The sequence below is a fragment of the Culex pipiens genome, chromosome 1 (assembly GCF_016801865.2).
Source record: "Culex pipiens pallens isolate TS chromosome 1, TS_CPP_V2, whole genome shotgun sequence".
Classification (NCBI taxonomy): domain Eukaryota; kingdom Metazoa; phylum Arthropoda; class Insecta; order Diptera; family Culicidae; genus Culex; species Culex pipiens.
The window spans coordinates 88,605,448-88,633,124 of NC_068937.1; the positions used below are offsets into that span (position 1 = coordinate 88,605,448).

A 27,677-nucleotide genomic window follows, 5' to 3' on the forward strand; every position below is an offset into this window, starting at 1 on the left:
ATTAAATGACAAGGAAAAATATGTGTGTTATACTGTGGCAAGAGCACAGTAAAGCGAGGTGATATTGAAATAGCGATGTTTATCACGATCTAGATTGATGAAATGACACAAAACGAAAACGCGAATTGGACTTCCTAAATTGGGTGAAACCCCTCTACATTATAGTATGGTTGGCGTGGTTTGCAAGTCGTGGCCGGGTGATGTTTGAGGGGCGTTTCACTATTTTTTTTAGGACAGGGCGATATTTGGTTGTGATTTGAATCGTTGAGTTAGGTTTTAGCTTGCCGCATAGTTTGCTACCACTCTATCTAATCTTAAGTCTGCTTTGTGTCAAATGAACCCGTTTCTAGCGACGCACCGTAATGAAAAAAGTTGAAATTGAATCCCAAATACTTCGTCAAAGGTTGTAAAATGTGTACATGACGATAATACAAATGAACGATTAAAGGACGGACCGATATTAAGTCTTTCCATAAATCATAGCGCCATGTTTTTCACCATGTTATAACAATGTAACCCAAATGTGGAATTTATGAGTTGTTTTTAATTGTTTACGGGTCAAAATAAGGTTACACATTTTCACATGAAATACTATGCGATAGAAAAGCTTTGTTTGATTCTTACACAAAATGTTCAAAATGCTTTTTTTTAATATATTTTGACATAAATGCGGCAACACGAATTAACCTAATCTTAACGGAAAGATAGTGCTATTAGGACGATATGTGTGCCTCAATCTAACTTAGAATATAAGTTATTTTTTAAGACCAAGTGTATCTGGTTTTGCACTTCAATTACTTGAATAAAATGTCTGATGTGTTCAACAAAGGTTGATAAATAAAATTTTACCAGGAATATTTTATAAACATAGTTTAATAGTTACAATTTATTAAAGAAAACTGTATTGAAAAAAAATAACTCAATAACAGTTAGTTAATTTCAGCAATTTCTAAACGCATCATTCTCAAAATAGAAGCAAATTAGAAGAACAAAACGTATCGTTTGAATCCACAATGAAACATGAACGATTGCTAATTGAGTTTATTGTACTGCAAAAAAAAAAAAAAAGATTGGAACGTTCCGAGCAGGTAATATACTTGCACAATCGAACCCAGCGCATCGGTACACCCCTTCGTGTGCTCTAGAAAAAAAAATGGTCTTCGGCGGTAATTGAAAAATGTCAACGGCGGGTTTCTTCGGCGGGTGTCACCTCTTTCTCGAGTGGAATTTAAATTAATGATCGTAGGTTGCGCTGTGACTTGATTGCCGGAACATGCACAAGAAACATCCATCTCGCGCTCCCATTGAGGAACAGGAAATACAAACATCAACTGCCGGAAATTCATAAATTCGATTTCGACCGGGAGTGTTGTGTTGTGTTGCGTTGCTGCTCGCTTTTTGGTTTCTTGAAGTTTGGAGTGAGGAACAAATAGTAGAGAAACGAGAAGCGTGTGAAGAGAAGATATCTTCTGGATGCTGCGTCGAAGTGGAGACAAGGAGGAGGAGAAAAAGTGTACAAGTACATAAAAAGCAGACACGAAGAGCCGCAGAATGGGAAAGAGAGAAAGATTCCGACTGTGAGGAAGCAGCGGTGTTTTGCTGTAGAAGGGCCGAAACTGGCTGTTGTGGATGAGAATTGAGGGGTGTACTTACGGACTGTGACTTGCTTTGGGTCAAATTCCTCCACTCGCGTCGAAAGATTGTCGATCCGCTGCTTTATCCCGAGCGATCGCTCACTCACACTAGCCAGCTCCTTGTTGAGCTCCGTGAAGATCTGGTTCGAGATGAGCACCAGCGAGGCCAGCTGTCGAAGGGCATTGCTGAGGGTTAGGTTGGTGATCGCTTCCAGCTCATAGTCCTGAACCGGCAGTGAAACGGCGCCACGTGAGTGTGACGGTTTGGTCGACCGTGCAACATACTTTGGGGTTACTACACGTTGCACAAACGGCATTTTTGCACCACCATTCACCACCCCCCTTTCGCGCGCCTGTGTGTGTCTGTATGTCTGTGTTTGTGGACCACCAGACGTTCGACCACACCGGAGCTAACTCTCGGCTATTCTGCTGCCTCTTCTTCTGACTACATTCGCGCTCACTTTGCTATTTCCTGATGATCATGAAAATTCACTCTATACACATGAAAAAGCATCCAGATCACGTCAAGCCATTCATTGGAAGTGACGGCGGCTCCGTTGAACTTAGTTTTGATCACAGACACTAACATCAACAACGGTCATGATTCAACACTAAAAAAAGAGGAACGATCCTCATAAAACCCCGATTATCTACACGTAAAACACGTAACGTATTAACCACCGGCTTCAAAGCACACGCACAATAAGGTGTAACAGTAACTTTTGCTTCTAAAGTGCATAGTGCACCCGAATTGAATTTAACGGCTCCTCTGCACCAAAACCCGAGAGGGCACTTAACAGACAGGCACAAACATTACTGGCAAAATGCACTGAACGAGCACGATTCACACCTGCTCACCGGAGCCGGCATCGTACAGATCGGCGGTCGAAACTAAACTAACGGACGACGCGCGCTGAGAGCAGCTTGGCCGCCGCAAAACTTGTTTTCAACCATCATCAACCCCAACCCCATAGCAGTAAAGCAAGCATAACGTATGCTTGCTATATTCCCTCTCTCTCGATCTCTCTTTTGGGAGAGCGGAGAGGGAATTATGCTGCAGAGAGGAATAGGGGATGGAAAAACTGAGAGAAATGAGAAGAGCGAACGCGTTTCGATGGAAATTGAGAGGAACTTTTGGCAGCGTTGCCAACGAGTGAATACTTTTTGTTTGGTGGTTTGACTTGATTCATCTGGTTGAAGTTGCTTGAATTGACCCTTGGTCACGAAAATTCAACAAGCAAAAGAAGGCTTCAGAGGACACGTTTAATTTTTCACATGTAAACCCTTCTCGCCAAAGAAAGTAAGAAACAGAGAAACACGGTAGAGAATATTTTTGACAATTTTTGCCTTCCTCACCTCAATGAGGAAAGGCTATAAAATCACTCGAAGAATGAACTTCTCTATTCGACCTCGTAGACCCACCTTCACATATACCTATCGACTCAGAATCAAATTCTGAACAAATATCTGTGCGTTTGTAAGTAATGTTTGTAAGTCCGTGCACCGAAAAATATGCACACGATTATCTCCGGACTGGCTGAACCAATTTGAACCGTTTTGGTCTCATTCGATCTGTCTTGGGGTCTCACAAGAGCCTAGTTAATATTATGAAGTTTAGAAAAATACTTCAAAAGTTATGCTGAAAAAACGATTTTAGTTAAACTTCGGAAGATTGTAAAAAGGGTGGTTGCTATATATTTTTAGAAAGGTATTTGAAAGACTTTTCCAACGCGTTCAAAAGATTGAAGATCTGACAACCCCTTCAAAAGTTATGAGCACTTAAGTGGTATACATTTTTTTGAGTCCGGATCGCAAATATTTTGATGAAAATGTTGTCCGGATCTATCATGCGACCCATCGTTAGATAGGTAATCATAAGACCTTTCCAACGAAATTTCCCCAAAAATTGAAGATCTGACAACCCTATCAAAAGTTATAAGTACTTTAATGTTTTTAAAACACTTGTTTAGGCCGGATCTCAGATATTTTGATAAAATTAAGTGTTATTTATACACTTGATGCTGTGTAGTGTATTCACTTTATGAATGCGAGGAAGGCACCAACCACCTAGAGGTGGATTAAGTAACGTTTTTTTTTTATAAAACATCAATCAGTTGTATCACAGAGACATGATTCGTTGAACTGGGTTGAGTTTGAGCACGGATAGTCCGAACAACAACACAATTCTGAATCGACAGGGGAGGAAGAAGTGTGTCATTTTAAGAGAAATTCAATGTACTTATGTTGGGCACAAAATGTGCAAAGTGCCCAAGGGGTGTAAATACTTTTTTTACATACTGTTAACTTGAGATTCGTCGTAAACGGTAAGGGGTCGTGCATAAACCACGTGGTCTCCTTAGGGGGGGGGAGGGGGTCCAAAATCCGACCGAAAAAAACCATGAAAAGCCATGGGGGGGAGGGGGGGGGGTCGACGGCTGACCACGTGGCCTTTAAAAAAAATCTTTTCTATACAAAAAAATACGCGCATTATGTTCACTTATATGCATACATTTTTTGTTACACTTTAAAATCATACAACTATTGTGTTTAGAATTATTGCTTATATTTCAATGTCACAATATTTTCCAATTCAATATTAAATTATGTATATCAGCAGATTCATATCAATACTTTGAGCCTGTTATTGAATGAACACTTTTTAATACTCATGTAATTCCTTCTTACAAAAGATTAAAAGCTTAAAAAGCTTAAAAAATAAAGTGACAGTATCCAAAGTTAATATACTTTAAAAATGCATACCAAAATGCAAACAAAATTTCTTTTTTATGTTGATGGTATCTTGTAGCTAAAAATGTGCTTGCAAATTTGCATTGAAAGTAGATGTAGAAATATATTTTCAAAATCTTAGATCTTAGCTACGGTGATTATTGGTCCTATAAGTGATCGAAGAATCTTTATCGAAAGATTTCCTTTTGACACTTAAAACAAACTCAAGATATCTTGTCTCTCCTCTCACATGTCTCTCCTCTCTCATATTTTTTTTATGTAAAAAGAAACTAAAAACCCCAATTTCAGGATTATCGCGCAGTTCCAGTTTCACTACCTCATTTGCAAGTGAAACGTCTAACATTAAAAAATACCCAGTCACGGAAAAAACGAACGATACATACTTTAAGATTCACCAAAAAATTGGATGAATATTTTGGTCTAAAAGGTATTCCTTATTCCATGGGTTACACAATTCGGATTGTTATATTACATAACATTTCATAAAATACACGTAGTACTGTCCTTCGGCAAAGTTGTAGGTATTTTTTTTTTGTTTTTTTTTATGTTAATAGGGACCATCTCTTGAGCCAAAGAGAAACATGGGCAAACATTTTAGATTTTTAGAAAAAAAACGAACTTCAAGCAAACATTGTTTTTTTTTCTTAATTAATTTAAAGATTAAAAAAATAGGGGCCAAAGGTGCACTTTCCTGAAAATATTTGTTTTTCTTTAACCCTCCACAACCCAACCCCGCCTTTAGACGGGATTCGATTTAAAAAATCGCCAAAAATCCATTTTTAACCAATTTTTGATCTTTTTGGAAAGAAGAACTCTTAAAATTTTAGGAAATTTATGGGTTGGAAGTTTTACTTATTTTATGTGACTTTGCCAATGTTTTTTGATATGTCATTATTTTGGGGGTCAACTTTGGCTGTGTTTTTTTACTAACTTTTCCTATATTTTAAGTAAAAAGAAGTATGCTATGATTTTTCTAGTGTCCCAGACTATGCCTCTACGCATTTTTGTTACAATTTTAATGAAAATGGTGCTATTTTGTAGCAGAAAATGTGAAAAACAAGCAAAAAATGAAAAAGTGACTGTAAAAACAAGAAAAATTTAGATAGGCAAAATGTAATGATAGGAGGTGGTAGAATAGGCCAAATACTACCAAAAACAAACATAAACTAAACAAGATAAATGCAAACTAAAATACTTAAAATTAAACAAGCAAAACATAAAACAAGAGAAGTAAAGTTTTTTGTAGAACAAAAGTTGCTCAAAACAACTTCCTGAACACGGGAAAAATAAAAAATTTCGAAAAAAAATTTGAGTATTAGAGGTTAAGCTGGGAAAGTGTCCTATAACTTCAACTTCATACCTCAAATAAAACCACTCAAATATATAGACACATTAAAATAATTTGAGTTTACAAGAGTCACTTAATTTTCAAATGCCGATATCAATATGTGAAATAAATTTCAATACAATGCCGTTAAAGATCAACATAAATAAAACTCCTTAAAAAGATGGAACGGTTTTTTCAACTCGTTGGTTCTCTGGCATTACTCAACCAACCGGGACAATTTTTTTTGAGTGAATTATAAGGATGTCTAGATGATCTTAAAACTTTGCATAGCTCGATTTGATCAAATCTGTAATTTTTGCGATCAAAAATGTCGTTCCAACTGTTGTTTGCTCTTGTAAAAAAAAATCGCCCGAAATTCCGCGGAGACAAGCCCGAAAACCTGCGAGTTGAAGTTACCGTTCCAACGTTTTAGGGAGACTTGGGCATCCGTGTATATTGGACATACGTTGGGCGTCCCAGTGTTAATAATTTCAAAGATATTGAAAAGATTGAAAAAATAACTTATATTTAATTATTTTTTTGTATATATTTTGAGGTAATATCTCAGCAACCAAAAGTTGGATCAAAAATCTTAAATCGTAGATAATTTCCTAATCATTCAGATAGCCTATTTAAACAACTAAAAATATATTGTAAAATCAATTCCAAATTTAAGCTCAATCTTTTTTTAAATTTATCAAAACACGTAGTCGACAGCAAATTCAATTTAAAGTAAGAGTAAGACTTAAACAATTTGGCGGTCCATGATTAAAAGAATGGTTTTAAGCGCGATCGATTTTTTCGATTATTTTCACATGACTTTTGTTTGTACAGCCGAGCAATTCTCTACAAAATTGGTCTTTATTCTTTAATTTTAATTTTTGAGTTTTTTAATCCGTCTGAAACTTTTTTGGTGCCTTCGGTATGCTCAAAGAAGCCATTTTGCATCATTAGTTTGTCCATATAGTTTTCCATACAAATTGAAATATGAAAATTCAAAAATCTGTATCTTTTGAAGGAATTTTTTGATCGATTAAGTGTCTTCGGCAAAGTTGTAGGTATGGATATGGACTACACTGAAAAAAATGATAAATGGTTATTTATTTTGCTGATTTTTAGTTTCACATTTTGTCACTAAAACAGGTTTTTGTATTTTTTTAATTTTGTCAACTTTTCAGAAATTTCCTGAACGGGCAAAAAATCTTTGTTTGAGTTATTTATTTTTAAATCAATACTGATTTAAAAAATCGAAATATTCATCGCAAAAAAATTTCAACTTTATTTTTCGATGTAAAATCGAATTACAGTGAAATTTTCATAAAGTGCACTGTTTTCAATTTATAGCAATTTTTAGGTACCTTTTTAAGAATAGTTGCAGAAATAAATTACACAACTCGACTTTTTTTGACACACTGAATCATTGGAATCAATCATGCTTAATTAAAAAGAAAAGTAGCTTTAGATTGGATTTTTATGAATGTTAGGAATAAAATTAATATTAACATAAATATAAGCTTTCATAATTAGATAATTTCCTTAAAATAATATAAAAATATTTTTTCCTGAAACAAAACTTTTTTTTTATTTAATAATTTTGATTTAATGAAAATATTTAAAAGCGCATTTTAATTAAATCATGAATGCTGATTATATAACAAAGTAGATTTAATTCTTAAAGCATATTTATTCTGGATGCAATTAATTGCACTGCAATTCCATAATTTTGAATGCATATGTTTTACTTAGTTTCTTGTTTTGTTGAGAGTTTTTTTTTTACTTTCTGTACCATTTCAATAAATTGTTATACTGTTATTATTTACCTTAAACTTTGTTATGTAATACTTTTTTCACACTTTTAAGTGAATTTCTGTTTTTTTATATTATTAAATTAGTTTTAATGGTTTTACAGCACATACACAAATTAAAATGTTTTCTTTTTGACCCAATGTCACCCCCTCTAAGGGGTGAGATTGGGTAAATTTTAAAACGATTTGCATTTATGAACGGTGTGATTATACTCAACTTCTGGGAAAATGTTGGTAAATCATTTAAGAACATTCCCCAACATTGTTTATTTCGATATAATTTGGTTTTATTGTGGTTAAAATAACAACAGTAATATCGTTTTTTGACCCAAAGTCACCCCCACTGACAGCATATAATTTGTGGATAAACATTTTTGAAATCTAAACTAATTTTGTTTTTTTTTAGATTTTTCGCCTGGGAGGAAAAAGCCACGTGGTCATATAGGGGGGGGGGGGGGGTTTGGCATGAAACCACGAAAAACCATGAGGGGGGAGGGGGGGGGTCAAAAATGCTCCAAAAAAAGGCCACGTGGTTTATGCACGACCCCTAACGTAAAATCATGTTTCATATACAATTTGTTGCAAATTTACATCAAATTGCATTTCAATTTAAATGTTTAATGACGGGCAAAAGTATTACTTCATAAATGAAGTAACGGAAATATTTTGTGTGTGCATATTTTATAAGCTTAATTTGTCATAGAGTCCTCGTAGTAAGTAGTTTATTCAAGAATAATATTGTCTGAACTAGCAACACTGGTATCATCGTAGAGGCCGGAATCCGGAGAGTGTTGAATCAGTGATCGTGCGAGCATACACCATTGGAAGTATGTTGCTCCCAGAGGAAAACTTTTCCCGAGCATGAATTGCATGATTAATTAGAATGCTTTTCTTGGAACACAGTGACGATGTTCCAGAAATCCCTTCCCTTTTACGAGCATTCTTTCTAGAAATTAACCATCAGTTGTTAAAACTGTTGCACAGCATTAACCCGACAGACGCTAGATAAACCCTTTTCTGGGACAATAATGAAGCATCTGCCACAGACGACGTGTATTTGGGCTGAGGTAATGCATCAGTGCGAGAGTGCCGTCCCGTACGCGGTGTTGTGTGGTTCCGCTTTCCGCTCTCGCTCGACAGGTAAAAGTGTCGTGCAGCTGGTAAGGTCCACTTGTGTGTCAACGAGGGCTTCACACCAATACACCTTGAGGGAAGGTCGAAAGGAAGAAATAAAAAAAACCGCTCGACCACTGCAGCCGCTCATATATTACCTATTGCATTTGCCGGCTTAAGAGCCCAAAGGCACACACCCCGAAAAAACTACCCCTCGGAATACCATTTACGGCAGAGAATGTTTATGTTCTCATTTATGTTTTCTATGCGACTATTTGAGAGAGTGAAGTGGAACAGCGGAGAGAAAAAAGGGTGTGTGTAAATAACCGCCAATTTCTCTGACAATACATTTATGGCCGTTTGATTATTATTACCAGTAGCAACAGGTGGTTGATTACTACTCATAGATCCAATCATATGGTTGGGATGAATGAATGCTCGTATTTTTTTACAATCAGTATTTCTATTAACAGAGGATGACTGTATTAGGGATCATTCACAAACCACGTGGTATTATTTTAAGATCTTACATCTTCATTTCTCTCGTTGATGATCGTGCATAACGTAACAGATCAATCTCATTAGATACTCCATTGCACCCCCGACAACTTGGTCAGATTTTAAAAACTGTTTTTAATATAAAAGGATCTTTAAATTATTCAAAACTTTTTTTTTGTTTTTTTATGACAAACAGTTTTTTTCGGCGTGCAATTTCACATACTCGGATTCGAGATCAAGGACTAAAAATATCATATATAACAAACTTTCAAGCGGTCGGTCCAGCAGATGTGTGAGTTAGCGGAGAATTACTCATATATCTTCATCAGGGGTGACATTGGGTCTGGGGGTGAAATTGAGTCATTAAAATTTCAGCATTTTTGTATGACCCAATCCCACCCCTCAGACCCAATGTTACTCCAGATGACGGTAGCTGTTATTTTATTAAATCATTTCTTTTTTTAATTTCTCACTTATAAATCAAGCAAAACAATGTAAATGGGCCAATGTCAAAGTATAAACAAAGAGTCTATCCTGCTCACGTTAGTTGATTAGAAACAAGCAGGATAGACTCTTTAATTACACTTCGACATTGGCAAATTTACACTGTTTTGCATTAAATGTCGTATTAAGGGTGCACAGCAACGAAGGATGTTGTTGTCTTTTTATTTCAAAATTGTCAAACTTACGGACCCAATCCTGCAACTACGGGATTGTAAAATTAGTTAAACTTTGTTGTAAATTACTTTGTGGACAGTATTTTAGGGGAAGAATCAAAAAATATTTCGATAGTACCCGTAGTTTTGAAGATACTAAAATGTCTGCAACAAAAATCTGGGTGCAAAAGTTCTGGTTGCTGTGCACCGTTAAAGCAAAATTTAACAAAAAAAAAAAACTCAAATATGAAAATGCTAAGAATTTAATCAACTGAGCAAACTGAACAAAACTTGTAACCTTGTTTACCTGAAGCTTACGGTTTTATAGCATTATAACATGCTATGCAACGACGAGCTTAAAGCAGAGAGGGGTTACAGCAGCCAGACCTAAGCTTTTGGTTTCATTAGTTCACAGCAAGCTATAATAGATTTTATTTTGAAATCTTTTCGAAAGAGATTTATAGTACAATATTAACCCTCTACAGCCCAAATTTTTTTTTTCGAAAATATTTATTTTTCCCGTGTTTAGGAGGTCATTTTGAGCAACTTTTGTTCTACGAAAAACTTTACTTCTCTTGTTTTATGTTTTTCTTGTTTCATTTTTAGTATTTTAATTTGCATTTATCTTGTTTAGTTTATGTTTGTTTTTGGTAGTATTTGGCCTACTCTACCATCTAATATAATTACATTTCGCCTATCTAATTTTTTCATGTTTTTACAGTCACTTTTTCAATTTTTTGCATGTTTTTCACATTTTCTGCCATAGAATCGCACCATCATCATTTAAATTGCAAAAAAATGCGTAGAGGCATAGTCTGAGACACTACAAAAATTACTGCATACTTCTTTTTACTGAAAATATAGGAAATGTTAGTAAAAAACACAGCCAAAGTTGACCCCTAAAAAAATGACATTTTTAAAAACATTGGCAAAGTCACATAAAACAAGTTAAACTTCCAACCCTGAAATTTTCTAAAATTTTAAGAATTCTTCTTTCCAATGCTTTTTAAATATCAAAAATCGGTTGAAAAATTGATTTTTGGCGATTTTTTAGATCGAAGCCCGTCTAAAGGCGGGGTTAGGTTGTAGAGGGTTAAAATGTTATACTCATCGCAACTGCTAGAACACCCTGATAGAGCATTATCGAGAAATTAAAAGTGAGAGTGTCTGCAACATGGAGTTAAACTTTCTGTGCAGTTGCTGTGAAGGTTCTCATAGCACTTCGAAAAGTTTAACTCCATGTTCCACGCACACACTCTCACTTTTAATTTCTCGATAGGCATGAGTTTTCTTTCTATTTTTTTTTGTCAAACAAAACAAATTTGTTCAAACTCGGTCTAGCGTTCCTTAAGTACATCTTGAATTTCAAATGGGATTCTTACAACAGAATATTAAAAGTCGTTTGCCACAATTTGTAAATAACTTATATTTCCACTTTCATATAAATAATAATCAAAAATACGTTTAGCATACACTTACACAATGTTTCATTATGCTTAACTTTATTGGCTTTGTTTTCCTTCTGAACATTTTCCTTTTTTATTGAAGTTTGAGTTTGATCTCAGTTTTTTTTGTAAGCTGCAGAATTCAAAATGTCAGTTTGCTTGCGATTTTGCTTTTTTTTTCATTCGATATCCAGTTTTTCTCGAGGACTTTTATTCCCATTGCCTTATTGATGTGATTCTTGCAATTAATCTCCCCATTTTTCTTGCTTTTTTTCTATTTGAAATGATAGGTTTTGGGCAAGGTTGACATGGATGCTGACGTTAGTTTTTAGACTGTGCTGCAGTGTGTTTGTGATTTTTCTTTAACAGTGACAGCAGTTTTTATGGAGCATTGGATTCCGAATTTTCATAGGTTAAGGTCGAGGGGCTCTGGAATATTCTGGGGTTCTGTTACAAATTGTTTGGGCTTTTATTTATTGTTGCACTGTTTCTCTTTTTGCAAATGCGGAGGGATAGGAATATGCTCTAAGTGATAGCTTGCTTGTTTGGTTTCATTTGGAATTTTGTCTCATTTTGGAAGAGAACACATTTATTGTTTTGTGTTGAGGTTGTTGGATATTTTGAATTGGTTGTTTATTAGTAGTTATGTGTGGGTAAGATAAAGCTTTCTGTGTTTTCTTACTTTTTGTTTGGGATTAATTGATAAATTTTATTTTAAGGATATTCCGTGGATTTGTTGTTGGTTATTCTAGACACATAAGCATTTGTTAAGGACGTGTTTTAGTTGCAGCGTGTGTTAGAGTACAGCGCCTCCAAAGCAGGTTCAACTTTATGAAAGTAAAATATTCCGGCATGTGCTCGCGTAAATTAAATAAATTAAATGATGATATAAATAACTTACTCGTATCTGTTGTCATTACAAGTTTTGCATAATTGTGACTGAAAAAAAAAAATCAAAGCCGAATCTAAAATATGGGTATCCTTTTCTGTTTATTATATCGAAAAATCAGAATTTGCTTTTATATTATTCAATAAATTTGTTCAAATAATGGAGTAAGTCGCCGAATATTAGCTTTTTCATGAATATCTTTCAGAATCGTTCAGCATCACTTATAGGATGTACAATATTTACTATTGTCATATGAGAGTTTGCAAATAAAACTAGATTGCAGTCGATAGCATAAGCGCAGCTTGCTGTCCATAGACATAGAGTTTAAGTTCATAAAGACTATTATAAAGCTTTTTTAGCATTGCTAAATGGTTTTCTTAGAAATGCTTACATTTGGTTTAGTATTACTTCCGTCAGAGCAATGAAACCGTATGCGGCCAGCACACACATTATTGTATAACAAATTTCTTGCGTTCGACTGGGAGGATAAGTATTGTTTAAATGTATGCCACTTTAATTCATAATCATGCACTTTTTTGTTTTTGATTGTTTTGTCATTTAAGCAACATAAGTTTGAATTATTTAATAATAAATACAGAACTATAATGATATGTATTGCGTCTGATAGCTGTTCAAAGCATTGGAGCTTGGATAACAATATAAAGCTATGACTTTGGCATAATATCATCAACAAACAAATCTATAAAATATTGGCATTATTTTTAAATTATAATGGTAAAGTATGTTATGTAGAAGTTAGCTAAATTATTTATTTCATAGAAGGCTGAATGAGCACTTTACATAATATACTGATTGGGTCCAGTTTCATACTCATCCATTTTAATACTAAATCTCTAGATCTCTGCTAAACTATGAAAAACTACTACAATTGAAAAAGAGCATAATGTTCTGCACACCGTTTACTTGATAAGTGAAGTTAAGCTAAGATTGATAGACAACAAAATGTCCTCTTTTTGCTCTCGCAGGAACCAAGCAATATTGTATAGAAGTTTGTATGAGTAACTAGGGTGGTAACACACTTCTATCTGAAATCTTAAATTCGGGCTCTGTATGTTCGAGGTCATAACCGACTTGTTCTTTATTTAAAAAAAAAAACCATACGCGGGAACATGTCTTGTCTTGGAGCGCAAATTAGTGTTGTTTGTTCTTCTGTGTGCAAAATGTTGTGCCCTTTCTCTTATCGAGTATGTACGCTGAGCAATCATCTATTGGAATGATCAAAACCTTTAGGGTTGTCTAGAAAAACAACATTTTTTAAATCTTTATGATAAGGAATTAATGGCATGTGCACTTTTTTTTTACTTCTATGAGTCCTAAATTAAATGCGGGATATTGTTATTATTGATTGCAACCTAAGCCTAAACCGTTTTTGCTCTCATCATTGGAATACTATGCAGTGTTTCTAAGTTGAACCAATAATTTTCATTGCTAGTCAATGTATGTCAGCTAAATTTCACGACTTATATATGCTGCATTCTTTTGTTTTGCATCACTAGACATCGCATGTTATATTTCTTGTTTGGATGTTGTCAACATCGTGTTGAGGTCTTCTATACTGCGTTAATGACCAAATAAGATAATCTGTTAACATTAATTTCAACAGCATTACATCTAGATTCGAGAATTCATATAAAGGTATACTAATGGTAGCTCATGTTTCGGATTTTGTCAATGCAATGTTTATCAAATGAAGTGAACAACTATCGATTCATCGTTTGACTAATTGTGTAGGTTTCGTTGAACAATGTATTTGAAAAATACTCTTGAATGTGCTTATTTTCGTAGAACGTAGCTTCCGTGCAAAATATTGAACTAATTCTCTATGAAATATTGTGTTGTATTAAAAAGGATTGGTTGGAATTCCAAGATGAATTACTTTAGTTCAAAACTTTAAATTCGAAACCAAAATTCGAAACATGTTTTACCGTTTTGCTGAGCTGGTTAAACTATACCGTTGCAGTGCTGACTCAAGAATCGACTTCTATCGCGGGCTACTCTGGAATTTGATTCAGACAATCAGAAAATTGCTTATGTTCTACTAGCGAACCTATAATCTTTTGAAATAACGTGTAACAGTAACTGATGTAACTTTTTGTCATTTTTTATTTGATCTCGATTTCAATTTTAAGATACCGCTTCTTCAAGTATCTTTTGTGAATATGTTGTTTTGTTCTATTCTAAGATACAATTTATTTCTTGCCGCTTCAAATACCTACATTTGCTACAGTTTTTTTTCATTCCGATAGCCAAAAAGCTTACTTGTTTTCTTTTAGTAATACAACTGACAACTGTAGAACAAAGTATTGTGTTTTGTTGTGAACGAAATATGGCTCACTCGTAACTGCCGTTCTCTACATCGAACTATGCAAAATTCAATAACGTTGAATCTAACTCAATTTTTCGTGTGAAATTGTAATTTAAACGAACTTTGAAGTATCCCGAACAAAGAGTTTCTCCTGAACTTGAAAAAGCAGCTGTTTTCTACATTTTAAGGTTTGTGTAAATTTGTTGCGATTTATTTCAATTAGATTATTTTTCACTAACTACTTTGTTCTTTTATTTTTTTCTCGTGTAACTGTCTGTCACTTTTTAAAAACAAATGAAGAGTATTTTGAGTCAACTAACTTGGTATTGTGTTTGATGTTTTAGAGATTTTGATAAAACTAAATAGAACAAATAAATAAAAACTACATTTTTAAGTCCATTGAGAGTCACTTTGCTACCTTGTTACACGAAAAGCGTTCCTCGAGTAGATGCGTCGACGTTACTACATTTACCATGACGAACTTGTTAAATTAGTTTGTTCCATTTTTTTTGTTGTCTAGTCGTAGCTAATATTGGTCATTTCTTCGTGTTATTCAGATAGGTATTATGACTGTAATATGTTCTAGTCTGTAATGTTACTTGATTTGTGTGTGTGTTAATTTTCTGAAGTTTACAAAATAGATAGATCAGAAAGAAATTAAACTTTTCCTTGACTTGGTTTGATGTGTAAATATTACTTTGTTATATGTTTATAAGTGTCACATCGAAAGGTGGGATGTTTCAAAATTTTGTCTTCGCGATGATACAATTTGTTTTGTTTTTGTATGTTAATACATAGATAAACGCTTAAAGTGTATAGATAAAGATAGTATTTGATGGGGTGGGATGTTTTGTGATTAGTCATCGCATTTAGCATTTTAAAATGATTCAAGCCTGTTTTGATAGTTTTGTGTTGAGTTTATCGCTGGAAAACTATTGAAACTTAAAAGTATGGTGACTTAAGCTAATGCGCCTTCTCACCGACCAAATACAAAATACGCGGCAGACAAAATTTTCAGTTTCGGCATGGCTGCTGTGTTATACCAATGGAGACAACTGAATGAGTAGTAGTATTTCACAGCCTACTGTGTACCATCGCTTGAACGACATTCTTGAGCGAAACGGACAGCTTGAATCTATTCGTCTTCATGTGCGCTGCAAGATAACAATGAGTTATGTTTAATTATTTGTGTTACGTTCAGTTTTCCCAGCTAAATTAGAGTGAATGTTGAAATAAACCAACAAAAATGAGGATTCACAATAAATGGGGAAGCTTGCACAAATAAGGGGAACATAAAACGGGAATATTACATTTTGATATCACTTGGGCTTCATCCATAAAGTACGTCACGCTAAAATCGGCCAAAATTTACCCCCCCCCCCCTTTGTCACTCTTTTCCTATACTTATAACATGCAATGTCACACTTGCTCAGAAACCCCCCCCCCCCTTCCCCCTTAGAGCGTGGATGACGCCTTGGGTGAATAACAACGACCGAAATGTACCTTTGGTTGACCAGTAGTAAACTGTAAAGTGCCATGAAATCGCACCAGGATTCTGCATGAGGAAGACCATAAGCAAATATATTGAATTGAAGATCTTTGGATTATGAGTACAAGCACTGGCTTTCTGAACCGCCTGAGCAGGCTTAATAAAAAGCTATTTTTAGTTTTATTTGCCAAATTTAATTAAAATCTTTACTATTACTTTATGTAAGTGTGCAATCACGGTTTTCTAAAATATTTTTTCTTTAACTTCTTTGCACCGAAAAGTTCCCCCTTACTTGGAAGAATATCAAGATTACACTAACATGAAGATTTTTTGATTCTCTGAAGGAAAATTCATAAGCTGTGTAATCCACAAACACCATTTCAAACAATATTTCAGTCCAATGAATGGTAAGGTCGATCTGTGGTATGATTTTAAAGTAGTTTTTTCTGCACTTGCTGAGACACGCAACAAAAATTTCCAACATCAACTTTGCCATTTGTTTAAGCAGTGTTGTTGATAGAGCGGAATTCCGAAAGGCGGTACAGCGCTGGATAAACACGGCACAGAGCCTTTCGAGGGTTTAAACTATAAGAGAAAAGGTTAGGTTGGAAAAACGAAGATGAAAGGGTAAAATAAAAAATGGGCGGCATGCGATGAGTTCGATTTCCTGTACTCTTTGCATAGGGAAAACGCAAAAAAAGAAGAATCTAATGATAGAGCAGTCGTGACCGGGATTAAGGGGCTCAGGATGGAAATTTACATGAACGGCTTTTTTATATTCAAGATTAGTTTTTTTACCTCGTGGCAAACCTCCATGTAGTCTGGGTCGTGCATGATGTCCTTTATCATATCCTTCAGCATCGTGTACCGCGGAAAGATTGGGTAGATTTTAGAATTGCCATACTCAGACTAAAAGGGAAAAGAACATTTTTAGCTTGACTGGACTGTTTCGAGGTAATTCTTTTTGGCTGAGGGTGTACCTTCAATTCACGGATTAGGTTTCTCAAACCGGTGTATTTTTTCAGTAAACGGTACAAATCATTGATCATTTGCGTATTTTCCTGCTCGACTTGCGCGGTCGTCATTACTGGAATGGTTCAGCAAAAAAGAGGACGGATTATGAAACGGTTCAATTGTGCTGAAATTGATCGATCCGGCCGGCTTAACTTACTTTCCAGCCGCTCCATCCGTTCCCGCTTTTCTGCGGCTTCCTCCGCTAGCTTGGCTGACGTTTTGACACCTTCGCCCGACTTTTGCGACTTTTCCATGATGCTACACGCGCGCAACACAAAGGCAGGGACTGTTTCGAGCTTCTCTTGCTTGGGGATTTCCACTAGGGTCCAGTACTGGGTTTCTAGGCGAATCACGTCCTGCACAGTTGAGATAAAGGAATTTAGATTAATATAACTCATTTGTGTATTCAATGATCAGATTAAAGCTAACAACTTCCATTATTGTCATGATTCTTGATTAGAAGACACTGCTGCAATTCTCGGTGTTAGATAATCTGATGATGTTAAAAGAATCTTCGGTAAACCACTTTGTGAAAAAAGTCGAATAAATAATTAAACCAGTATTTTTTTTGGTTCGGCTATTAGGGTGACCTAGGCCGTGTTAGGGTGGTCCGAAAAAATGCCATTATCGCAAAAACCATTTAAAAAAACATAACTCATACGACCTTTTCATATGTTAGGCTAGACTTTTGAAACTTCTTACTATTTTTCTTTGAAAGACCAACTCATCACCATTCTTTGGAGTATAAGACTGTTAAAATCGGTTGAAACGGCGGGGAGACGAAATTTTTCGGACCACCCTAACATGAGCCCGATCCGAGCACTTTTGTTTTTTTCATGCTGTTTCATGCTTTGGGGAATTGCTGTAGTTGAGCAAGTGTAACAAGCTAAGGAAATTCTCGTTAAAACCCACTAAAAACGTAAAAAAAATCTGTCGGATTTTATTTATAATCATCTTATTTCAGGTTTTGACTAAGACATTAATAGAACAAGTTTCTAAAAAATCCTGTTTTTTACTGTAAAAAATGTAAATACATTCCGTGTGATTGTACAAAGTTTGCTGAGATTCCTATCTAATCAGTAGAAGAGAGCACAAAGGCATCGATATGTTGAAACAGTGACTTCAACTGTCTGGTTCTCGCCAATAATTCAACCAATCCAGACAATTTTTTCCGCAGTGTTTATACGGATAGCTAAATTAGTCGAGTTAAACATTATAAAATCCATCGAATGAAATTAGAAAGGCTATTGGAGTCGTAGTTATAACAAAATTGATTAAATTGAGCTCTCGTAAGTTTTTCACAGTTCATTCATTTTGTCGAAGTTAGCTGCAGAGGACAGAATTACCAATATTATGGGTTTATCAATTAATCAAAACTCACATCAAAACATCTTGACCTTAAACCTAATCACAAGAACAAAATTGTCTCGATGGAGAGTTATGGCCGTTAACTAGAAAGTTGAAGTTACCATCATCTGGGGCGAATCGGGACTTCAGTCTGAATAGGGACAGCAGTTTTTTAGAGCACTTAAAAGCTTGAAATTTGGAAAACGATGCACTTTTTCAGATGTTCTGTGTATGTTCTATCCGAAACTATTAAAAAATATTCAAATATTGTACAGTAACAAGGCTAATATAGCTGTCCCGATTCGCCCCATGTGTCCCGTTTCGCCCCAGATGACGGTATTGTTTTATTTCAAAATCATTCGCTGAAAAACTTGGTCCTGGTGATCACTTGTGGTATTACTGTATTTATAATAAGCTTGAAAATTTGCCAATTTGATTGATTTGGAAAATTAAATCGCTTTAGTAATTACCTTAATCATCAATTTCAGCATCGGGTATCGGTTGAACACGTTTCGCTGGCTTTTGGAGTCTCCGTACTTGTTCATTAGGGTAACTAATGCCTTTTTCGCCGTGTCGTATGACTCCTCCAGGCGCACCCGGACCGCTCGCAGCCGCTCGTTGGTCTCGATTAGCTCCTCGCGGCTCATACCACCTTCCGGGGACGAAAGGCAGCAGACGAAAAATATAGACAGTTAATCATCGGTTCCCCCGGGGGGTGGTTTTCGCGCCGCGGTTTTGACTTGATGCCACGGAACGGCACCCGAAAGGAAACATTAAACTTACTCGGCGATCCTTCATCTTTGACATCCTGCACGATCCGTCGCACGCTCTGGGTGAATTTTCCGACCAAATTGGAGGAAGCTGAACCTGAAAATTTGTTTTTCCGACCCATCCCCGAACAACAAAAGGGGAACCAGAGAGAATTGAAATAATTAAATGAGCGAAAATTCATACAAGTGTATCATAAATCAATTACGAGACATCTTTCTTTCATCATAATCATGAAAAAATCACAAAACGAAAGAGAAAAAAGTTTACTCAATACCGACCATGATTGATAGTAGCCTTGCTTCCATTTCATGACTCGGTTTCGGAAGATTTACTGCAGCAATATCATAACATCAATTATTTCCCAATTTTCAATGATCGTTGCTCCTTCATTGCAATCCGTCGTGGTTGTGCTATCTTCACGTTCGTTTGGCCAAATGTATATGGGCCTAATGCAAGATAGCACAACAACGACGAATAAGAAAAGAGCAACTCCTCGCGAGAGTGTACCCTTCACCAACGCTGTCAGTGTTTTATCTCGTCTTAAATGCCAATCGGTTGTAAATCGGGTTATAAAACTTACTTGTGTGGTAAAGAATGATTTTACGGTACAATTTCATACATACACAAACACACCGTACGCGAGTTCCAATGGGCCTGATGGAGTACTCACCGTAATGCTTTGGGGAATCTGAAAGAATACACGGGAAACGGGTTCAGATTTAATGATCCAAAGTGCAGAATGCGTCTGCGGTTGATTGACATCAAATTACGGAAATGACCGATGATGACGCGATTGTTTTGTTACGGTAATACATAAATTATTTCCTAAAGAAAACAACTATTCTACCTACGTGTGGGGTTTTGAGTGGTATTGTGTTGGCTGTTTTGTTTGAACATGCATTTGGGTGTAACTGTTAAAAACGGTGTTATGGTAAAACTAAAAAAGTATTTACTGTGGAGAACTTAAACATAACTATTCGTTGTAGAATGGCGTTCGAGTGCTCTTTTATAAATAATCCCATTGGTAGGACGACAATCACCAATATTTACAAGATGGGGTATTTTTTACAACGATTTTCAACCATCTACTAGAGTAATCAGGGTATGAGCAAGAAATAACAGTGATTCACAGATTATATTATTTTATGTTTTATGATAAATTACATCGAACAACACTAATTTGCGCTTCAATGCAAGTCATAAGGAAGCATACCTTTTATGAACTTTTTCTGAGGATCATAAATAAAAAACCCACACAAATGTTGAGCATCAGTGTATAAAATAAGATATATAGAATTATAGTGGTAGGACACTATCCTTTTTTGGTATGCACCGTGGTCTTTTGATGAACCTCCCTCCCCATCCCTTCAAAGGACCACGTGGTTCAAAGATAAGGCCAATACTTAACTGCCCATAATTGAAAATTCGGCTATTATGCCAAATCAAGTATTCCGAGAAAAACGCGTTCTAGTGTTTGTGACAAAATCTCCGTCAAGGCAATTTCCCATAAGAGTGGCATATTAGCCGTTTAGTTTTTGGCATCGGCAGCCAAGTCTAAGCACTATTTCAGTAAAATTCAAGTTTCAGAAGATGCGTTGGAACATCCTCTACCACCTGGTGCTAATATCTCGTTTTTGGCAAAAGTGGATATTAGCCGTTTTTTCAATGGTGGGCAGTTAAGTATGTAACAAGATATGTATTAAATACTTGAAAATTTCTTAAGAGTGAATAGACCGCTTTAATGTCTTCAGCGAAATTGTACCCTGAAACAAAAATGAGTTTATATGAAGTTGAAATGTTCATGGCATCGGGAACCAGGAAGAAATAGCTAAATCTGCATTATTTTAAATTTTGCGCCGCAAAAGTTCCCCTTTTTGTTTGCCACGAAGTTAACTTTATGATAGTTTTTGTCTGTACATGCTCGTGAGGCTTCTGAAAAATACGACAGTGTACACCATATTCTTTTTTTAAGTCACCTTTTTTTAAACGATTCTCGATTTACGCAACTTTTTTTAAGTCATGGCTTAAAATGAGAATGTCCATGACTTAAATTGAGAATATGACTTAAATTAAGAATCTTTGGGATTTCGTAATTTGTCGGAGAATTTTCATCATGTATCAATTGTATTTGGTTTGGTTATGTTATTAAAACATTTTTGCATGGTTTTGGAACACCTGGGATGTTCTAGTCCATCCGAAACTTCCGGAAATTTCGTGCAGCAGGCTAACCGAAGAAACAAATTGAAACTTCAAAATTTTGACGATGGATCCTACCCAGACTGCTTCAGTGAGTACGGTAGGCTACAGTGCATTGTTGTAGTAACTTATTGGGATGATCTGGGACATCCAAGGACTCCCTGGAGTTGAGATCTGTGGGTCTACCACCGTAACAAGCCAGAGGTGGATGGATTTTGACCCCGGAACATATCCGCATAGCTTCAGTGAGTATGGTAGACTACTTTGCTGATATGTAGGGATGTCCTGGGTCATGCAAGGACTCCCTGGAATTAAGATCTGTGGGTCTACCACCGTAACAAGCAAGAGGTCGACGGATTTTGACCCCGTGACATACCCGCATAGCTTCAGAGAGTATGGTAGACTACTTTGCTGATGTGTTGGGATGTCCTAGGTCATCCAAGGACTCCCTGGAGTTAAGATCTGTGGGTCTACCGCCGTAACAAGCAAGAGGTCGACGGATTTTGACCCCGGAATATACCCGTATAGCTTCAGTGAGTATGGTAGAATACTTTGCTGATGTGTTGGGATGACTTGGGTCATCCAAGGAATCCCTGGAGTTAAGATCTGTGGGTCTACCGCCGTAACAAGCCAGAGGTCGACGGATTTTGACCCCGTGACATACCCGCATAGCTTCAGAGAGTATGGTAGACTACTTTGCTGATGTGTTGGGCTGACTTGGGTCATCCAAGGACTCCCTGGAGTTAAGATCTGGTGGTCTATCATATCTCCAGGGAGTCCTAAGATGACCCAGGACATCCCAACACATCAGAAAAGTAGTCTACCATACTCACTGAAGCTATACGGGTATGTCCCGAGGTCAAAACCGTCGACCTTCTGCTTGTTACGGCGGTAGACCCTCAGATCATCAGGGAGTCCTTGGACGACCTAAAACATCTTAGAACATCAGCAAAGTAGTCTACCATACTCACTGAAGCTATGCGAGTATGTTCCGGAGTCAAAATAAGTCGATCTCTTGCTTGTTACGGCGGTAGACCCACAGATCTTAACTCCAGGGAGTCCTTGGATGACCTAAGACATCCAAACAGATCAGCAAAGTAGTCTACCATACTCTCTGAAGCTATGCGGGTATATTCCGGGGTCAAAATCCGTCGACCTCTTGCTTGTTACGATGGTAGACCCTCAGATCTTAACTCCAGGGAGTCCTTGGATGACCCAGGACATCCCTACACATCAGCAAAGTAGTCTACCATACTCTCTGAAGCTATGCGGGTATATTCCGGGGTCAAAATCCGTCGACCTATGGCTTGTTACGGCGGTAGACCCACAGATCTTAACTCCAGGGAGTCCTTGGATGATCCAGGACATCCCTACACATCAGCAAAGTAGTCTACCATACTCACTGAAGCTATGCGGGTATGTTCCGGGGTCAAAATCCGTCGACCTCTTGCTTGTTACGGCGGTAGACCCACAGATCTTAACTCCAGGGAGTCCTTGGATGTCCCAGATCATCCCAATCAGTTGTTACAACAATGCACTGTAGCCTACCGTACTCACTGAAGCAGTTTGGGTAGGATCCGTTGTCAAAATTTTTAAGTTTCAACTTGTTTCTTCGGTTAGCCTGCTGCACAAAATTTCCGGAAGTTTCGGATGGACTAAAACATCCCAGGTGTTCCAAAACCATGCAAAAATGTTTTAATAACATAACCAAACAAAATAATATTGATACATTTTGAAAATTCTCCGACAAATTACGAAATCTCAAAGATTCTTAATTTAAGTCATATTCTCAAATTAAGTCATGGACATTCTTTTTTTAAACGATTCTCGAATTAAACACCCCCATTTCGTTGTGTAAATCAAGAATATGGTGTATAAGAAAGCTTAATACATAGTACCGTCATCTGGGGCGAATTGAAGTTCAGTGCTTCTGGGGACGCGCAGTCCTGTTTTTTCGCGATAATTTTCGTCTCTTTTGTGTGGCTGTTTGTGTGCATGGGGTGATTGGTCAGTATAATTGAATAATGCCATCATAAGTTCAGTGCTTCTGGGGACGCGCAGTCCTGTTTTTTCGCGATAATTTTCGTCTCTTTTGTGTGGCTGTTTGTGTGCATGGGGTGATTGGTCAGTATAATTGAATAATGCCATCATAAGTTCAGTGCTTCTGGGGACGCGCAGTCCTGTTTTTTCGCGATAATTTTCGTCTCTTTTGTGTGGCTGTTTGTGTGCATGGGGTGATTGGTCAGTATAATTGAATAATGCCGTCATAAGTGCAGTGCTTCTGGGGACGCGCAGTCCTGGTTTTTCGCGATAATTTCGTCTCTTTTGTGTGGCTGTTTGTGCGTAATGTTCCGTCAGTGCAAGCGGATTTGTGTTCGTGTGCAAAGTGCCCTTGCTTCATCATCGCTGGTTGGAAGGCAATTTGACGGTTGAGTTCGTTAGTTTTACCGCGTAAAATAATATTTTGATTCATCAAGAACGTTGTGTGGTGTGCGAGTCTTTTTTGTGTTGAAAAGACCTTCCCATAGCTCCGTAGCTCGGAGGGCTCGACGTCGGTTGTTTGTGTGTTAAGCCCTCTCCATAGCATCGTAGCTCGAGAGGCAACGATAATCAATACCTCATCTAGTTAACAGAAAGAAGATCGGAAGGCATTTGATGGTTGAGTTCGTAGCGTCGTTTCCGTAACAAATTTATGAATTAAATGGTTATATAATTAAAAATCAGACTACGCTATCATTGCAGCACTGCGTTTAACACCTCATTCTTTAAATAAACATTATTTGGCTTTATCTTTCCACAGCCGGCTGTCTAAGATGAAACCATTTCATTGAAAATTTAACAACAGTTAAACGGGAAATGTCTCATCCGCAGCATCCGATTGTTTGCCTTGAGAATAATATATAAAACCTTTCAACAAACACTATGATTTTAGGTCGCATCATCATCTTCTATGATGAATCCTGACCAAGCACCCTATCCTACTAACAAATTTTCAGGTTCTTGGCGCTTGTGGGGTGTAAGCACAGAGTAAATCAGCTGCCCTAGTAGCAACCTGCGCTAACTAACATTCCCGTCCCTTAAAATCGAGGTCTACAAACTGACATGGCGGGCGCCGTTGGTGGCCAATGACTGTTACCTATTCGCAACTGATCTAGCTTTAGCAATCATGGTGTTTTATCTTTTCAGCGCATTCATACATGCTGTTGATAAGAGAAACACCACTAGATCGTCGAAGCCTATAATCAGTAGTGCTGAAAGGATATTACGGTTCTGTTCAGCAACGGAGGGGCAACCATGCTCTCATGCTCATCTCTCATGCTCAGTACCGTCATCTGGGGCGAATTGGGGCAGCTATTTTAGTCAGGTACTTGCCCTATACTAAATCAACTAAATAGGTGCTATTAAAGCTGCTGATTTTAATCAGACTGTAGTCCCGATTCACCCCAGTTGACGGTACCTACTCAAAGCTTGTCTAAAATGCAAGGTTAATCTTCTTTCAGTGGCTTGAAACACCATATTTTTTGGGATTTTTTTTGGGAATATACATTTTATTTTAAAATGTAAATTGTAAAATACTCAAATTGGGTGGGGTTGTTTTAAAGCATCAGGAATTAAAAAACTTACATCTTACTTAATTCGATAAAGCAAAATGACGAGCCAACCTAATGTAGGCTTTATTTTTGGAACATTGTGAAGGTTCGTAACTACTAGAGTGATACACACTGTGGTCATTTTTCGTCAGCTACAGGACATAATCTCGATATTTTTTAAAGCCCAAATCCCAAGCACAAGTACTATTGGCTCAATGCAATTTTTTTATTTTTAAAAAAATCTTAAATCTTGTTGTCGTTTTACTGGGAACATCTTTGCTGAGAATGTTAAAATATTCATAAAATCGACTTTCATAACTTAAAAAGATTGAGTTCAAGCACTTCTGACAGCTAGTTGGGTCGTTAGCTCAGTCCAGGTGTAGGAGTCGTCTCCCTGGATCCTGCCTCGGTAGAGTCGCTAGTTGGCAGTGGGACTCACAATCCAAAGATCGTCAGTTCGAATCCCGGATTGGATGGAAGCTTAGGTGTAAAAATAGGTTTCGATTGTCTCACCGTTTCAAACCTTGGAACACCTAGTTTCGAGTAGGAATCTCGCAATAGAGAAAGCCAAGGCAATGCTGTAAGCGAGCGTTTGATTTCAGATTTTTTCAAACCATCAAGAATAGTCAAATGTTATTTAAAAAAAAAAAAACTTTTGCAAAGTTACCAACTTTTTTACGTTGTAGCGAAGTGGAAAGCCCTTATATATTTCGCAATTGATCGAAATACAGGTTTGTTTAAATTGTGTATTAAATCGTGGACACATAGTTAAGTTAAATTTTCTCATGAAGCTTTCCCTATGTTGTCATTTCAAGCAAAACAATGTAAATGGGTCACTTCCACTTTTGCCCAATAACATAGTTTTTGTATTGTATTTCAACCAGGTTAGGGTTTAAAAGATTGGTTTAGTGAATTACAAAATCTATAGGATTTTTAAAAGGGAAGCTACGAAAACACTCCAACACTCTTTTAGCGGGACTATCAAAGAGAGGGCGATGAGAACTATTGGAAAATGTCATTGGATAATATTGGAACTAGCAAAACGTATTAACTTCAGAAAAAAGTTTTATAATACAAGTGGTTTCAACGAACTGGGACATTTTCGCTGATTGTTAAGGGATGTTTCGGTGGTAAAAATATGCGAAAACTGAACGTTTGCCCAAAGGGCCACATCAATATACGAACACGTGCTCCTCAACAGTTCCAATAGTGGTACACCTTTCGATACTGCGGATTGTGGTGGTGCACAAACGATGACGACGACGACGACGTGATAACACCGTTGCATTGACGACATTGTAAATGTTGGGTGTTGTGCGTGTGTAAGTGTGTAAAGTTATAGAATTGTGAATTGTAAGAGTAACAGTAGATTAGATCGGTCTTACCAAACACTGTTACACACAAAATATATGTAGTTTACCTGAAACTGAAGAAAGTCGTTATTAGTTTTACGGATTAGTTTAGAGGGATCAAACCACATCAATTAGATGCTATTGCATCATTTAACCAACAGTATTAATTGAAAGTTTTCAAACAAGCAAAGGATCAGAATTTGTCAATTTGCTGTTTGAATACTTTAATGTCTAATACTACTAAAACTCAACCAAACTACGAGTTTTTATTCGAATCACACCGAAACATACTACTATAGTAACTCCATTGAGATTAATGCAAATGAGAGGTTTGATTCAATGCGTGTCTGTCGTCGTAACAGCTAGAGTGACTCCAGCACGAGGTTGTTCCGGGCAATTTGCCCCAAATGTTTCCTAACGCCGCAAGTGGCGGTTGAATCTGCCACCGCCAAAAAAAGACGTAACCTTTTTCATTATCACTCCAGCTCATTTTGCTCCTGGGTCGAAGAAACAAAACTGAATATTGTGCTTTTATTTATCCGCGAAATTGTCGTCGGCCACTTTGCGAGCTTAGACCAAAATGAACAAATAAAGTGTGTGAGGGAGGTACTTTGGCAGGCTGGCAGGGGTCTACCCATTTTGTGGGTTCACACGTAAATACGAGGACCATCCCCCTCCCTTCTCCCCCGTGCTTGTATGGGATTATGCGGGTGCGGGTGCCATCAAACTCCCGGCCGAACGACCCGGAGCGAAAAATTGAATTAACCATTACGTGACCTGAAGTTTGAATTCGTTATGAGTCATCGCAGAAGTGGCGGTGTTGCGCGACCACATGTGAGGACCCCTCCGGAAGATACGCAGCCGGAGATACGTAGCGGAGAGTTTATTCTGGAGAAAGATGCCATTGTTGAAGTAGTAAGCCAAAATCTCGAGAAAGGTGAATATATTTTTTTCTTGTCAACTTGCTTCTCGACAACGGAACAAAAGTCTGCTTATATTATACTATATATAGTTTGGCAACATTGCACAAAGTTTAATAGATTAATATTCAAAGGATACAGCTCTAGTCTAGCATACAATAGACCACGCAGCATCACATCGCATCTCGCTCGCTCATCTGGCATTGACCACGAGCAAGGTTATCCGGCGTATAACGCGTGTGAAACCAGACCACCCCATTCAAGCGAGTTTGCACCCAGTCTAAAGAAGAACTTCACGCAGAGGTAAACCTCTTGTGTTGATGCAGCTCTCAAAAGTGTTTCGCCCTTCTGCGCGGTTTCTGCTCTTCCGCGTGTCGTAGGGTTTTGCTACTGCACTCGGAAGTAATCTTAAAATCACGAGCTTTGGAGCAAGAACGGAGGAAAATTTGAATTTACAATACAGCTGGGTTAATAGTTATTCTTTACGGCGGGAAGTTCTAGCGAGGGTGGGGGCCATAACAATACCCGGTCTTTGACAAATACAGCGATCCTTCTGC

The 27,677-nt window shown here is 37.1% G+C and overlaps 2 protein-coding genes across 3 annotated transcripts; both read right to left on the reverse strand.

Moving 5' to 3' along the window:
• Window positions 1-1,154: 1,154 nt before the first annotated feature.
• Window positions 1,155-2,551, reverse strand: LOC120425112 (actin-binding protein WASF2-like). Its single transcript, XM_039589513.2, has one exon. It carries the CDS (start codon window positions 1,949-1,951, stop codon window positions 1,343-1,345), a length of 609 nt encoding a protein of 202 aa, XP_039445447.1. The 5' UTR covers window positions 1,952-2,551; the 3' UTR covers window positions 1,155-1,342.
• Window positions 2,552-11,188: 8,637 nt separating this feature from the next.
• LOC120425121 (uncharacterized) lies at window positions 11,189-26,287 on the reverse strand. Of its 2 annotated transcripts, none has more exons than XM_052709392.1 (8): window positions 25,941-26,287; window positions 19,733-19,750; window positions 19,075-19,158; window positions 18,762-18,943; window positions 17,102-17,300; window positions 16,911-17,017; window positions 16,729-16,839; window positions 11,189-15,595 (listed from the first exon to the last, which is right to left on the reverse strand). In XM_052709392.1, the coding sequence occupies exons 1-8, from the start codon at window positions 26,143-26,145 to the stop codon at window positions 15,587-15,589; spliced, it is 915 nt and encodes a 304-aa protein (XP_052565352.1). In that variant the 5' UTR covers window positions 26,146-26,287; the 3' UTR covers window positions 11,189-15,586. The 2 variants fall into 2 exon arrangements, with proteins under 2 accessions (XP_052565352.1, XP_052565353.1); XM_052709393.1 differs by having other exon boundaries at window positions 26,034-26,279.
• Between the last annotated feature and the right edge of the window lie 1,390 nt (window positions 26,288-27,677).

Coding starts and splice junctions, on each gene's coding strand:
- LOC120425112 (XM_039589513.2), bottom strand. CDS start 1,951: ATGCCGTTTGTGCAACGTGTAGTAACCCCAAAGTATGTTGCACGGTCG.
- LOC120425121 (XM_052709392.1), bottom strand. CDS start 26,145: ATGTCGTCAATGCAACGGTGTTATCACGTCGTCGTCGTCGTCATCGTT. Junction 18,944..19,074: donor CAAAGATGAAGGATCGCCGA/GTAAGTTTAATG, acceptor CGTCCCCGGAAG/GTGGTATGAGCCGCGAGGAG. Junction 17,301..18,761: donor TGCTGAAATTGATGATTAAG/GTAATTACTAAA, acceptor TCAACTGTGCAG/GACGTGATTCGCCTAGAAAC.